Consider the following 12,591-nt stretch of genomic DNA (forward strand, 5'->3'; position numbering starts at 1 on the left):
ATCCGCACCGGAGTTCACATGACTGTATTCACACCTGCACAAAAAGTCCGGACCAACGCTGGAAACGAACTCTGCTTCGATTAAAGCGGACCAAATGTGTCAGGTCTGAATACGACCTGAAAGTGAAATGTACGAGGTTTCATTAACATCCATCTGGAGTGACAGCTCTGACTGAGAGCGTTCACACCTGGCAGGTAAATGTGGACCCCAAACATCTTTGTGATCAGAAGTCAGTGACCTGTTCTGTATCGACATGACATCAACAAGATCTGCTGAAGTTTCTGTAAAAATGACAATACAGTCAGACATCTGAACTCCATTATTAATGACAGTAACATGGTTAAGGACCATTCTTATGTGAAGTTTTTTACACAGATGCCTTTTAACTCTGCTGCTGTGTGGGCTCACATTAGTTTGGTAGATGGTCTTACTAAACTGAGGGCAGTATATAGAAATACTTGACCTCATATGGGAACCCAGACAAAGACCCCTCAGGTCCCCTCAGATTGGTTCAAGTCCCACCCCCTCCATGTAAACTAATGGAACATCTCCCATGGTGAAATTAATAAAAAAAAACTTTTTTTCAGGTGTTGACTCTGGTTGATTCATGTATTTTTTATCTTGCTGCTGTGTGTTCAGATATTCATTTTTCTATCACATTTAGCTGTAATTAGTTATTTCTTACTTTAAAAATGTGACATCATGATTGTGTGTAGGAAAGTGGACGGGGCTTAAACCCCAGAACACTGCACAGATTCTGGTTCCAAAATTACAATATGGCAGCTTCAATAAACCAGGTGGGACTGGCTTCAACTCCAAACAACAAGAGAAGGTGGGAACACTTGGTCTGTATTAGATACAGTCTGAGAGCCAGAGCCAGAGCCAGACCCAGACCCAGACCGAACATGGTTTGATTGGTATGTATTATTGAAGTTTTCTTTCTTGTGTCTGATCCTGTAAACCGTCTCATTTCAGCATATCTGCCGGTCCTCCACCCTGGCAGGATGGGGGGAGTTGTATGGACGCACGGGCTACAACTACATCTTCTCAGGTACTAAACACACAGACTGGAACACGTGTCGTTTAAATTTATCACAAGCAGAGGAAGTTCAGGCTTCTTTTAGTCCTGGTGTCATAGTCAGTTCCTCAAAATGCCAGAGTTGACTTTAGTCACTATGATCAGACTCTAAACTACATTTATCTGAATCTGTACATCAGTCTGCTGCTCTGATCTTCATTTATTAACTGAACGAGAAAAACCTTATTATAAAACCGAGGTAAGATTTAAAAGATGACATGAGAGTCGAGTGTGACATGTTTAGATTTTTGATTTGCATCATATGCACTTTTTTCTTTTTCCAAAACTCATACAGTATGTGAATTGTGGAGGTAATGTCTTTATGCACTTTAGTTCGTTAAGAACAGTTCTCTTTTTTTTGCTTGTTTGTTTTGTTAAAGGAATTTAAAACTTAAAAGTAATGTCACTGTTTAAAGGAAACAATTGCTCAAAAAATTAGCAAAATGCAACTTTATATGTTATGTTTGGGTTTTTCTTGTTTGTTTGTTTTTACAGGCCATGTATTATTATTTATATATATTTTTTTATTGGATTCAGACAATAAACGCCTTCCTATATTACCACAGATGAACTGTTTCTGTCGTCATATCTTTGAAAATAAAACTGCAGAACAAAGTTATCTAAGAAAGAATGGAGGAGAAGATCAAATCAAATTCAACGTATTGCCTAAAGACTAAATGAAGGAACAAAAATGGGAGTGGAACGGGAGTAAGAGTCATTTTACTTGGACTGGGACGGTATAAGGTCTTTTTTCTGTGGGAGTGGGACGGGACGGGAGTGAAAACCCTCTGGTCTGAACAGGATGTTAAAGTGAATTGTGAGATCGAGAAAACGGAGTTGCTGTTTATGTTGGCTCTTCAGACGTAAGGCAGTCACTACGGTTCTCCTTACAAACTATACAGGTTGCTACTGAAGAAGAGTCATTCACAGGAAGTAGATTTTTCACACAGAAATGTAAAACGTTTCTTCATTTGAAAGTTTCTGTTTGTTTGTAGGGGGCAGTGATGACACTTGGACAGAGTCAGAAGAGCTTCCAGAGGATGACAGTGCAGCCAGGTAATAAATACTGCAGTTCTTCAATCACTTCAGACGGGATTTATTATGTGATCTGTCAGATAAATGTTAAGAATTCCTTCTGTCCTGCTGCTGTAGAAATGGGGAATCCCAGCTCTTTGACAAGGTCAGAGGTCATGACATCAAGCTGCTGCGCTACCTCTCTGTTCGCTTCATCTGTGACCTGATGGTGGAGAACAAGAAGGTCAAATTTGGTCTGAAGTAAGAAACGTTCATTCTTTTCTGTAACTTTTTGTTATCAGTCATGTTGTAAAGCTGGGTGTGTGTTGTGGTTAAACTGAAGTTAACCCAGTAAACCCTGTCACTATAAGAAGTCTGTCTGGGAGTAGTATTCACAAAGGAAACGGGACTCACGAGAATCACAGAGGCTTGTCTGTCGCCGTCCCGTCTCTTAAATTTTGAGTAGTTTAAAAACAAACGTACAGATTTCAGAGGGTTCAAAAGCAGCCAGCAGCCGGTGAAAATCACTGTAGAAAACCTTCATTCAGACACATTTCGCTGGGCACTTTTCGTTGATTGACCAAAGGTATTTTGTAAACGTTTTCCTAGCAGAGTGTCTGTGTTATCCCCAAGCTGCAAAATGCAATTTTATTCACAATAAATGGTGATTTTCTTCCTCTCGATGTTTGTCCATCCATCGGCGCAGCCATCTTTGAGTACACAAATTACCCTCAAAAACATCTGATTTTGGACTCTTTAAACACCTTCCCAGCCTTGTTCCAAACACCAGGAAAATGCATTTCTGATGTTCTAAATTTCCAATTTTTCTTGATCAATTGCCTCATAGATGGTACCTGATGATGCCTTTTTTAAAAAGCCTGTTACTCCTGAAACTTTTGAAATTTATTTTCAAATAGTCACAGAGGTGTGTTGAACCCATCTCAGTTTAGTTTTGAAGCTCTCCTTATGACAACAAACATGCAAGGATCCAACCCTGAACCTTCAACCAAACCTAACCACCTCAGTGAGAAAGCACTGGTCCAAATTCTCCAAAAAGTCCCTCTCAAAACACAGCAACATGGTTGGACACATCAGCGCTCAGTGGTCTGATGCTGTCCTGATGACCGTCCCACAGTGGGACTGTGATTGGTCCAGTAAACATTTGTACGTAGCACTCCACTGTTTTCACAGGTGAGTAATAAAATGACCGTGTGACTTTAGGTCAGAGATATTCTGATGGTGCAGCTCAGTCTGGAGTTTGCTGTAGTTGTGAACAGATAAAAGCCTGTCTTCTTAATGTTCCTGTTCTCATTTGTCCCTCTGTCTTGCAGTGTGACATCCTCTGAAAAGGTGGACAAGGCCCAACGCTATGCAGATTTCACCTTGCTCTCTGTGCCTTACCCAGGTGAAAGGTCTCATTTATTAAAGGCCATGAGTATAGAGCAGTCATACTGATAACCACTGTCATTTAGACAGGACTTTATATAAAGTCACACGTTGTGGACTAACACTCAGGTGTTCCTTCACACTTTTAACTTCTGACAGTCTGCACAGTTCTACTTGTTCAGGCCCAGTAGAACCTCAGATTATAAACAAGTCTAAATATAAATTGTTCATGTTACAAATGGTGTTTGGTCCTCTAAATTCCAATTTCTTTTTTCTAATCACAACTTTACCCACCTGCTGGTCCGCCAAAACTCCTCCACCCACCTGCCAGTGGAGGTGGAGGAGCTCAAAGGGCGTTGTGCTTCTGTCATCGTCTGCCGTATGCAGTCTGAGTCTGTACCATGACATCATCGTGGCTCATTTTCATGATATTTTGAAGCACAGGCAGATGCAAATGTTCATGGACTGTTTCCTGGAGTCATCTGGACCCAGTGCGAAGCCACCTACAATACAGACAGTATCTCTGCTGACTTTCTCAGAAGGAGACATTACCTTTATTTTTCTCCTCTACCTGCACCTCTGTCCACGCTGCACCAATGCATGTTAGTTGCCGCTCTTAAAGAGGTGCATGATGGGAACTACTGTGAATTTGTTGTTGCTTCTTACAATGCTTGCTGAAAACCGTGCAGCATGCAGGTGGGCTTTTTGAGGGCATTGAAACAAATGAATTCCTTTTGCACTAATTATAATTGGAAACATTTGTTCAAAATAGGAACTTTCATCACACAAACCACCTGTTGGAACCAATTATATTTGAAATAAGAGGTTGTATTGAATTTGTCTCAGAGCAGATTACAAAACAGTGTCTTCTTTCTGATAAAATAAGTCTTCCAAATGTAATCTTTTTCTCGTGTTTTACGTCAGTTTTTTAAAGCAGTAAAGCAGCTGAATGACTTCAAACATTTTCACCTGGGTGTCAGTGTGTCACATCACTGTTGGTTTCCTTTTTCCAGGCTGTGAGTTTTTTAAAGAATACAAGGACCGGGACTACACAGCTGAGGGTCTGGTGTTCAACTGGAACCAGGTACGGACTCTGTGCCCTCAGCTTGCTCAGCTGTTAGTGGGAGCTGGTTGTTCCTGATGGTTTCGTGTCTCTGCTCACAGGACTATGTGGATGCTCCTTTGACAATCCCTGCGTGCTTTACTCAGAACTTGAACATTGACTGGACGCAGTACCAGGTCAGCTCCTCTCTTTCTGTTTGGTTCTCTCTCTGCTGTAAGATGTGTCACAGGATTTGAGGCCACCTGTTGTGAACAATGTAAAGTGTTTCAGATCAAATTACACTCGTAGTTACAGTATTATAACCATCCAGACATGGTTCATTTCAGAGTCCGAGCAATGGCCAAACGTCAGCCGAGTCATTGTTCCACCTTTAAAGAAAAATTGTAATAATTTGTTTGTTTACCTAACAGCTGATTTAACAGTAAATGTGCTCATAATGTAAAAGAAGCATTTTAATGAAACATGAAAAGACTGATTAGAGTCTAATTACCTGGAGTCACCATCCTGGTTTTTTGTCCTACTTGTGTGTTGAAAATGTGTGTGTGTGTGTGTTTGAAATTCAGTCCTGGGACCTGGTGGAGCAGACCCAGAACTACCTGAAGCTGCTTCTCCACATCATCAACAATGATGGTAGGCAGATGAAGAAGGGGATGTAATGAAGCAGCTAACAGAAGTCCTTCAGCTTGTGGTTGTGTGTTTCAGATGACAGCGGTCTCCTGGTGCACTGCATATCAGGGTGGGACCGGACCCCTCTGTTTGTCTCCCTCCTCAGGCTCTCCCTCTGGGCTGTAAGTTTAGACTTGAGCTCTTCCCTCGTTCCATCCATCCATCCTTCATCCATTTATCCTTCGTTTGTCGCTCCATTTATTTGTTTTCCTTTGAATTTATTTCCTGAAGCTGCTCCTTCCTGGGCTGGGTCTGAAGGAGCTGGGGTCTTTTCATCTGTTTCTGTCAGATGTTCCTGTTCAAGCTCCTCCTCCTCCTCTTCCTCTGACACGTTGAAGATACATTTTATAGGATAGATTTGATGATGGTGGAAGCTGCAGAAGGAGTCCTAGCATCCAATAAAATGAGACCAAACACATGTTGTGTTTTCACAGGATGGAGTTGTGCACGCCAACCTGGAGCCGGTTGAGATCCTGTATCTGACAGTGGCTTACGACTGGTTCCTGTTCGGGTAAAACTAATCCCAGAACTCCCAAATGTCTGCTCAATGGATCACTCTGTTATGCTATTTAATAAAATCCTAATTATGTAAAAATCAAAGAAAGCAACTGATAGATGTCTAATGCAGTATTAACCTGAGTGGAGTCCCCAGGCTGACTGTCTGTAAACAGATGGAGGTGAAGGCCCTCAGTCATGCAGGGCAAAGTAATCCTAATGAGGTTTTTGTCAAGTAATAACTTTGTGTGTATCTTTCAGTCACATGCTGCCAGATCGACTCTCCAAAGGGGAAGAGGTAAATGTGTTTCAGCTCTGTCTTTAAAATCACCAAGCTGACTCTTATAAAGGCTGTGATCCTGATAAAAGAAGCTCATTTCGTTGTTTCCTTCTCTCTCCTCAGATTTTCTTTTTTTGCTTCAATTTTTTGAAGCACATCGTCTCAGAGAAGTTTTCTGTTATTAAAAAACAGAGGTGGGTCTTTCTTGCTTGCGTTTGTCGCCCGGTGTCTCACACTGTTTGACTGTAGCTGTTGTTTTCTGTTTCAGAAGAAAAAACTCCCACTTCAGAGACAGTGATTTCACTGTAGACGATCTCTGCCAGCTCAGTAAGTCGGTAGACATCCTTCAGAAGGAATAGGCTAAATGCTAATCATGCCACGCGTTACACATTTCTATTTGTAAAAAACGTATTATTTGTCTTCCTCTTCATAGTTCTGAGCAACTTTGAGTTGGTCTATCAGATAAAATGGCAGTAAAATAAATGAGAAGTTTGTGAAATAATGTGGTGAAGTGAATTGTCTTCCAAGGCCCAGGAAGTCTAACCCGAGGCCTCTGTGGGTTTCGTTTTGTGACGAGCTGCTGTGTTGCTGCCTTCAGGGTCCAGGGATCGAGGCAGTGCGACCAGTCTGAGCAGCGACTTCTCCCTCATCACAGAGGAGGTGGGTGCTGCTGCCTGCCCCCCAGCCGACACTGTGGACCTGTTCTCCAACCCGCCGCAGACTTGGTCAGCCTCACACACACACACACACACACACACACACACACATGTTATGTCTCTCTATCTTTGCAGGGACTTTACATTGACTTCCATTCATTTCTACACCTTAACTACAGCCTAACCCTGACCCCCACCCTAACCCTAACCATTACCAGTACATAGCTAACCCTAAACCAAACCTTAGTCCTAAACCGAACCCCTAACCCAAAAACATCATTTCTCCTCGTGGGGACCAGGCTTTGGTCCCCACGAGGAGCAGTTGGTCCTCACAAGGTAGTATATGTTAGGAAAACTGTCCCCACAATGTATCAAATACATGGCCACACACACACACACACACTCTTTCTGTACACCCTGATATAATGTGAGGAAGGCTTAAAGGATGATCTTTTATAAACCCTGATATCTCTGTTGGCAGTTCTATATCCAAACAAATCTAGATATATTAAGCAATATCAAATAAACTTCTTTTACTTCTGATTTTTATTTCCATTTGTTACATAATACAGAACAAAACAAAACAAGAAACATAAAATAAGAAAAACACATCGGAGTGACAGTGACAGCAATCTTAAGGTGTTTAGTTCTTGTAAAGTTTTCTAAACAGTGTCCATTTCCCCCCAGTTCTTCACCTTTTGATTGTTGTAGTCTTTGTAAATGTAAATCTCTCCATGTTGTGGATTTCCTCTACGATGTCCATCCAGTTATTTAAGGCCAGGGGTCCACTGTACCCCATTTCTTTGTGATGGCTTTCTTGGTCTCTGCCAATAAAATTCTAACTAATTATCAGTCTTCACTTTGAATGTTGGTTTCTGATCAATATATGACTGTTTTAGGTCCTTCATATCAACCGTTTACAAACCTCATCCCAATAACATTTCAACTTTCTACACTGACATGTTGCTCTCCACGTATTCTCCAGCATGGTTGCTGCATCGATGATGATCTTATCTTAGATCAGGGCTGTCAGACTCCAGGCCTCGAGGGCTGCGGTCCTGGAGGTTTTAGTTGTTTCTGCTCCAACACACCTGATTCAAATGGTTTAATCACCTCCTCACCAAATCATCAGGTTCTCCAGGAGCATGGCAACAAGTCATCCATTTAAACCAGCTGTTTAAAGCAAGAACATGTCTAAAACATGTAGGAGAGCGGCCCCCGAGGAATGGAGTCTGACTCCTGTGTCTTAGGTGTAACAAAAAATCTTATTATGTTTTTCCAACGGAAAATGTTCCACGTCCTGGAGCTAATTGTGTTCTTTTAAGTTTCATAAATTTCATACCACATGCCATCAGTTATGTCCTCCTTCAGTTCATTTTCCCTTTTTTTTTCTTTATGTATAAATCAAATAAACTTTACTAAGTGATGAGGAGCTGCATCTGTTCCTGAATGGATGTTCGAACTCTTCTTACTCAGGAGGAAAGTGCCCACCTCCTCTCCTTCCATGGTTATTTGGTGTAAACAAAGTGCTTTGGATGAGCAGCTCTCCCATCCTGCCAATGAGGCCAAGTCTTCCAGCTCCTCCTCATCCAACCAATCAGAAAACGGTATCACACGCTCTGGCAGCAGCCCATTGGCTGTCCCCAGTCGAAGGTGAGTGGGAGAAAACCTCACCAGCCACTTTGAGAGGGGTCCTAAGTGCAGCTCATTGGGGAAAATAAGAAACAACTAAGATCCAGCTAGTCAATCAGAATCCTTTTATTGGCCAAGGTTTTTATGCTCAAACAAGGAATCTGCCCCCATGCTCTGCAGCTCGATGCTCCTGACCACTGTGGGTTTGCATGACTTATTTCTCTACACATTTAACTCTGGTGGTTTAACATTGTCTGATGACCAGAGGCTCTGGATCAAACAAGCGCCTCGTCTGTCTGCAGAGCTCACCTTTGGGTTCTGTCTCATCTGTCTGTTAGCAAAATAACTGAGGAACCACTGATTTGAATAAAACTTGCAGTATATAATTACTATAACTGTCAGCCCAGTTCAAGATGGCTGCCACAGCCAGCTGACCTTAAGACGGTTTCACAGATATAGACCTAATTTGATGTGGTAGAAGCTGAGGCAGATCCTCCTACAATCCTGGTCCTCAGGGCCACTATCCTGCAGGTTTCCCTTGTTCCTCTGCTCCAACACACCTGATCTGAATCAATGGGTGATTAACAGGCTTCTGCAGAACATGAAGAGGTGATTTAACCACTGAATCAGGTGTGTTGGAGCAGGAAACAAGGAAAACCTGCAGGATAGTGGCCCTGAGGACCAGGGTTGGAGACCCTGCTCCTACATACTCTGAATGCTAGGCCTTCCATTTTTATATATTTTTCCCTACAACAATTTTTTAGATATATTTTAGTTGGGTTTGACAGGATATGTCACATTAAAGATAGAAAAGTTTTGAAATAATTTATCATGTTTTGTTTTTAATGTTACAAAAACTTGTTTTATCAGAGCTTGGAGTTTTTTATATCCTTTGTAAGTAAATATTTAACTTTAGCTATATGCTGTTCTAACATTAGATCTATTGACTCTGACATTTAAACCCTGTCCAAGTCTTTCTTAAAACAGATGTAAACACAGCTTACATCCCAGAGCATGATTCCTCCACCACCGTGCTTCACTGCTGCTTTATGAAAGTTGGTGGGTTCAGTTCTTCCACTGACTGGACTTTATTACGGGGTTACTTTCTTCTTTTTTAATGACTACACAACCAGTCTTGTGTCACTCAGTAGACTTTCTGTCATCTATAAGACATCAGTGGTAATCTGGTTGGTGTTACTGACACGCTCACACGTGGATGAGTATCTTCCTTCCAACGATGGGCTCTGCAGAGGCTTACCTTCGTGCAGTGTTGGGTTAACACCTGCGTCTGTGTGTCAGGTTAGCAGCAGACTGCGCCCGCTCAGGATCCTCCCTGTCCACAGACTACGGCAGCTGGCAGATAGTTTCTGGTTGTGGCAGCATCCATGACCACGCCCACTTTCATCAGCCTCTGGCCTCGGTTTCCTCCAACTCATCTGCTGTGGCCTCTGCCCACAACTCTCCCCTCCCCTTCAGTTTCCAGGATGAAGGGCCCAGTGGACGAATGTAAGGAAAACTTTGATTTGGTCTAAATAATGACAGAATGTGTTATAAGGTTGCTCTTACTTTATATTTCCTGTCCTGAAGGTGTCCGCTGCCCTCTGAGCGTCAGGCCCGTCTGGAGGCCGTGAGGGAAATCTTCCTGGCGGCCTACAGCTCCACCGTGGGCCTGAAGTCCTCCGCACCCAGCCCGTCCGGCGCCATCTCCGGCCTGCTGGAGCAGTTCGCTCGTGGTGTCGGCCTCAGGGGCACCAATGTTATCGTCTGAACACGCTCTGTGTGACTTAGGAACTTTACCCCAGCTTTCAGCACATCCAAGATCAGATGCAGAAACAGTGTTGAGTGTTTTTACCACACAAAAACAAGGTAAATACCATCTGACGCACAGAACCAAGCGTCAGTGTGGCATGCATAAAGGATGTAGATCCTACCCTGATAAAGTTTTATTTCCACCACACATGAGAGAAACAGAGGTCAGTTTTACCAAAGACTAAACCGAGACGCTCACTCATGTCTCAGTTCTGCAACAATCCGAGCTGTGGGGGAACTGGTTCTTCTTCAGTGGTGCATGATTCACACACTGATCCTAAAATCCCTTTCACACCATGCGCAGGAAGCTGTCCAAGCCGTGCCTTTTTGTGGATTTTCACCTCACTGTATCAGAAGTGGGTGTCAGATTGGTGGATCTGACACACGCTTTCTGTGTGCACACATGGTTCTGCATCTGGTCTCTGGGTCTGAGCGCAGTCAAGTGCCAAACGAAGCATTCAGTCTCCTGGAGCTCACGCTCCCCCACGTTTCATTTTTCGTTCATTCAGGGACACAAAGAGCCAGTTTCAGCCGCAGAAACAAAAAGGGAAATCCTTCATGTGCTTCCTTCCAGGTCTCTGTCTCGTGTCTGTTGTGAGGGATGGACTTGGTGTTCTGGTGGTGGATTAAAGCCTCTCAGTCCTGTGGGAGGGAGACCATGCTTTCTTTGCTTTCTTACAACTCTGACACAAAATTTGCCGTCTTTGTTCATCCGAAGCAGAAACAAGAAATTAATTTGTCCCAGCGGTGTCCAGATAATATAAATAATAATCTAATCATTTTTCTCTGCATTAAACCTTCACCTCCCCCTGATGGTTCTATCAGCAGCTGTCTCTTATGCTTTTCAAACATTTTATTGAAAGAAATGTACTAAAAGAAAAGCCTCAACATGATCCAGTCAGTTTCTGGTCCCAGTTTGAGCCAAAGCCCCCTGCAGACCCATCGGGTCGTGCTGCAGACCCATCGGGTCGTCCTGCAGACCCATCGGGTCGTCCTGCAGACCCATCAGGTCGTGCTGCAGACCCATCAGGTCGTCCTGCAGACCCATCAGGTTGTGCTGCTTCAGAGTTCCACCATGTTTGAGCTGGTTTTGTTGTCGCAGTGTCGTCACGTTCACCTGATCAGGTCACAGCTTAAGGTTGGTGTCAAACGTTTTGCCTCAGAGGGCTCAGATAGTTGTTGATTTGATAGTTTGAGTTCATGGGCGAACACCAAAGGACAAACCATCCTCTGTGGAGCGCCTCCGACACGTTTCACCGTTTGATTTTCTCCTCTCTTGGAAAGAGAAGGTCCTTCCTTTTCCTTTAGCCTCCTTTAGGATGGTTGTTAGGAAATCTGAGGGGATTCGTTGAGCGGGGGTCGGAGGGAAACAATTAGATGCTGTTTTTTATGAAGACTTTCATGTTTCAAAAGCACCTGAAGCCTCAGATAGTTGTTTTTAACTTAGTAGTGTTTTCTTTCTCAGCCAGCAGGCCAGAAGGACAACTTCACCTCCCACTTCCTGTTTCACTATAAACCAGGGAGTCTTAAAGGAACTTTAAAGGTTAACCTGTTCCTCAGTGGAGAAGGATCCAAACAGTCAGTCATGAGTCGGGACATGGCCCAGGAACTGGTCTGAGGTTCTTTGGACTCCAGTCAGAACCAGTTCTTCTCGATCAAAAAGGACCTGTGCTGCCAAGCGGTTTTTATTGACTTGTGTTCTTGTGCTCAGATCTGTGGTTCTGATGTTTGGTTGTGTTGTTGACTGGATCATCAGACCCCTAAAACTGAACTTAAATTGGTTTTTATTGTTAGCTGAAGCAGTTTTAACTCTGAAATCTGACGAGATCATTAAAGTAACTCAAAGGGAGGTGAAAAGACTAACTCAAGTGGTCATTTTTCAGTTGTTTTTACTCATTTCAGCCTTCGAGCCGCACTGGAGCGCCCTCATCCCGACAAACACACTCTTTCCTCGGAAACAAATTAATGTCCTGATTTTTGCCTGAATTGTTCTTTCAAATCATTTTTGAGTCATGTGAGAGTTGATCTGCTGTTTTTTCTGGATGCGATGATAAATCTGTGTATGGTGCATGTTTCTGTCCGTCTGCCGGAGCGCTTCAGTCTCATACCTCCACAGGAAGCCAATCAGATTGGATGAATATCAGTCCGAGTGCCTGCCTGTAAACAGGATTCTTTCTAAACCTCAAACTACAAATTCAGCTCGTCTTCTTCTGTTCAGATGTGTCAGATAATTATTAGTTTTATAAATAATTTAAAGGTTTTAAATGCTGCATTGCACTTGTCAAGTGTCTTCTGTAAGGATTTGTTTTGTTTTGTACAGCTAATGCTTTTTGAAATGAGACTGCCATATTTATTTTGGTTGGATTTGCTTTTAATGAGCTCCAGATGGCAACTGTCAATAAAGACAAACTGAAGAAAAAAACAGTGTTTTAAATTTCTTATATTAATAAATTGTCTTTAATAGATGGAGATGCAGATAGCTGGATCCCTGATTTCCTCATCATTATCACCT

The 12,591-nt window shown here is 42.8% G+C and overlaps 1 protein-coding gene across 2 annotated transcripts in view; it reads left to right on the forward strand.

Moving 5' to 3' along the window:
• Positions 1-12,501, forward strand: part of mtmr14 (myotubularin related protein 14) — a 17,061-nt gene extending 4,560 nt beyond the window's left edge. Inside the window, exons 4-19 of one of the 2 annotated variants that reach the window (XM_017437133.3) lie at positions 976-1,051; positions 2,074-2,134; positions 2,231-2,353; positions 3,424-3,497; positions 4,492-4,562; positions 4,643-4,717; positions 5,105-5,171; positions 5,244-5,329; positions 5,642-5,718; positions 5,964-6,000; positions 6,106-6,176; positions 6,251-6,309; positions 6,581-6,707; positions 8,115-8,291; positions 9,570-9,776; positions 9,858-12,501. In XM_017437133.3, the coding sequence (XP_017292622.1) occupies positions 976-1,051; positions 2,074-2,134; positions 2,231-2,353; positions 3,424-3,497; positions 4,492-4,562; positions 4,643-4,717; positions 5,105-5,171; positions 5,244-5,329; positions 5,642-5,718; positions 5,964-6,000; positions 6,106-6,176; positions 6,251-6,309; positions 6,581-6,707; positions 8,115-8,291; positions 9,570-9,776; positions 9,858-10,038 (1,569 nt within the window). In that variant the 3' untranslated portion in view covers positions 10,039-12,501. The remainder of the gene's footprint in view (positions 1-975; positions 1,052-2,073; positions 2,135-2,230; positions 2,354-3,423; positions 3,498-4,491; positions 4,563-4,642; positions 4,718-5,104; positions 5,172-5,243; positions 5,330-5,641; positions 5,719-5,963; positions 6,001-6,105; positions 6,177-6,250; positions 6,310-6,580; positions 6,708-8,114; positions 8,292-9,569; positions 9,777-9,857) is intronic. The other variant, XM_017437135.3, reaches the window with a different exon arrangement.
• Positions 12,502-12,591: the final 90 nt, after the last annotated feature.

The sequence above is a fragment of the Kryptolebias marmoratus genome, linkage group LG4, assembly GCF_001649575.2.
Source record: "Kryptolebias marmoratus isolate JLee-2015 linkage group LG4, ASM164957v2, whole genome shotgun sequence".
NCBI lineage: Eukaryota > Metazoa > Chordata > Actinopteri > Cyprinodontiformes > Rivulidae > Kryptolebias > Kryptolebias marmoratus.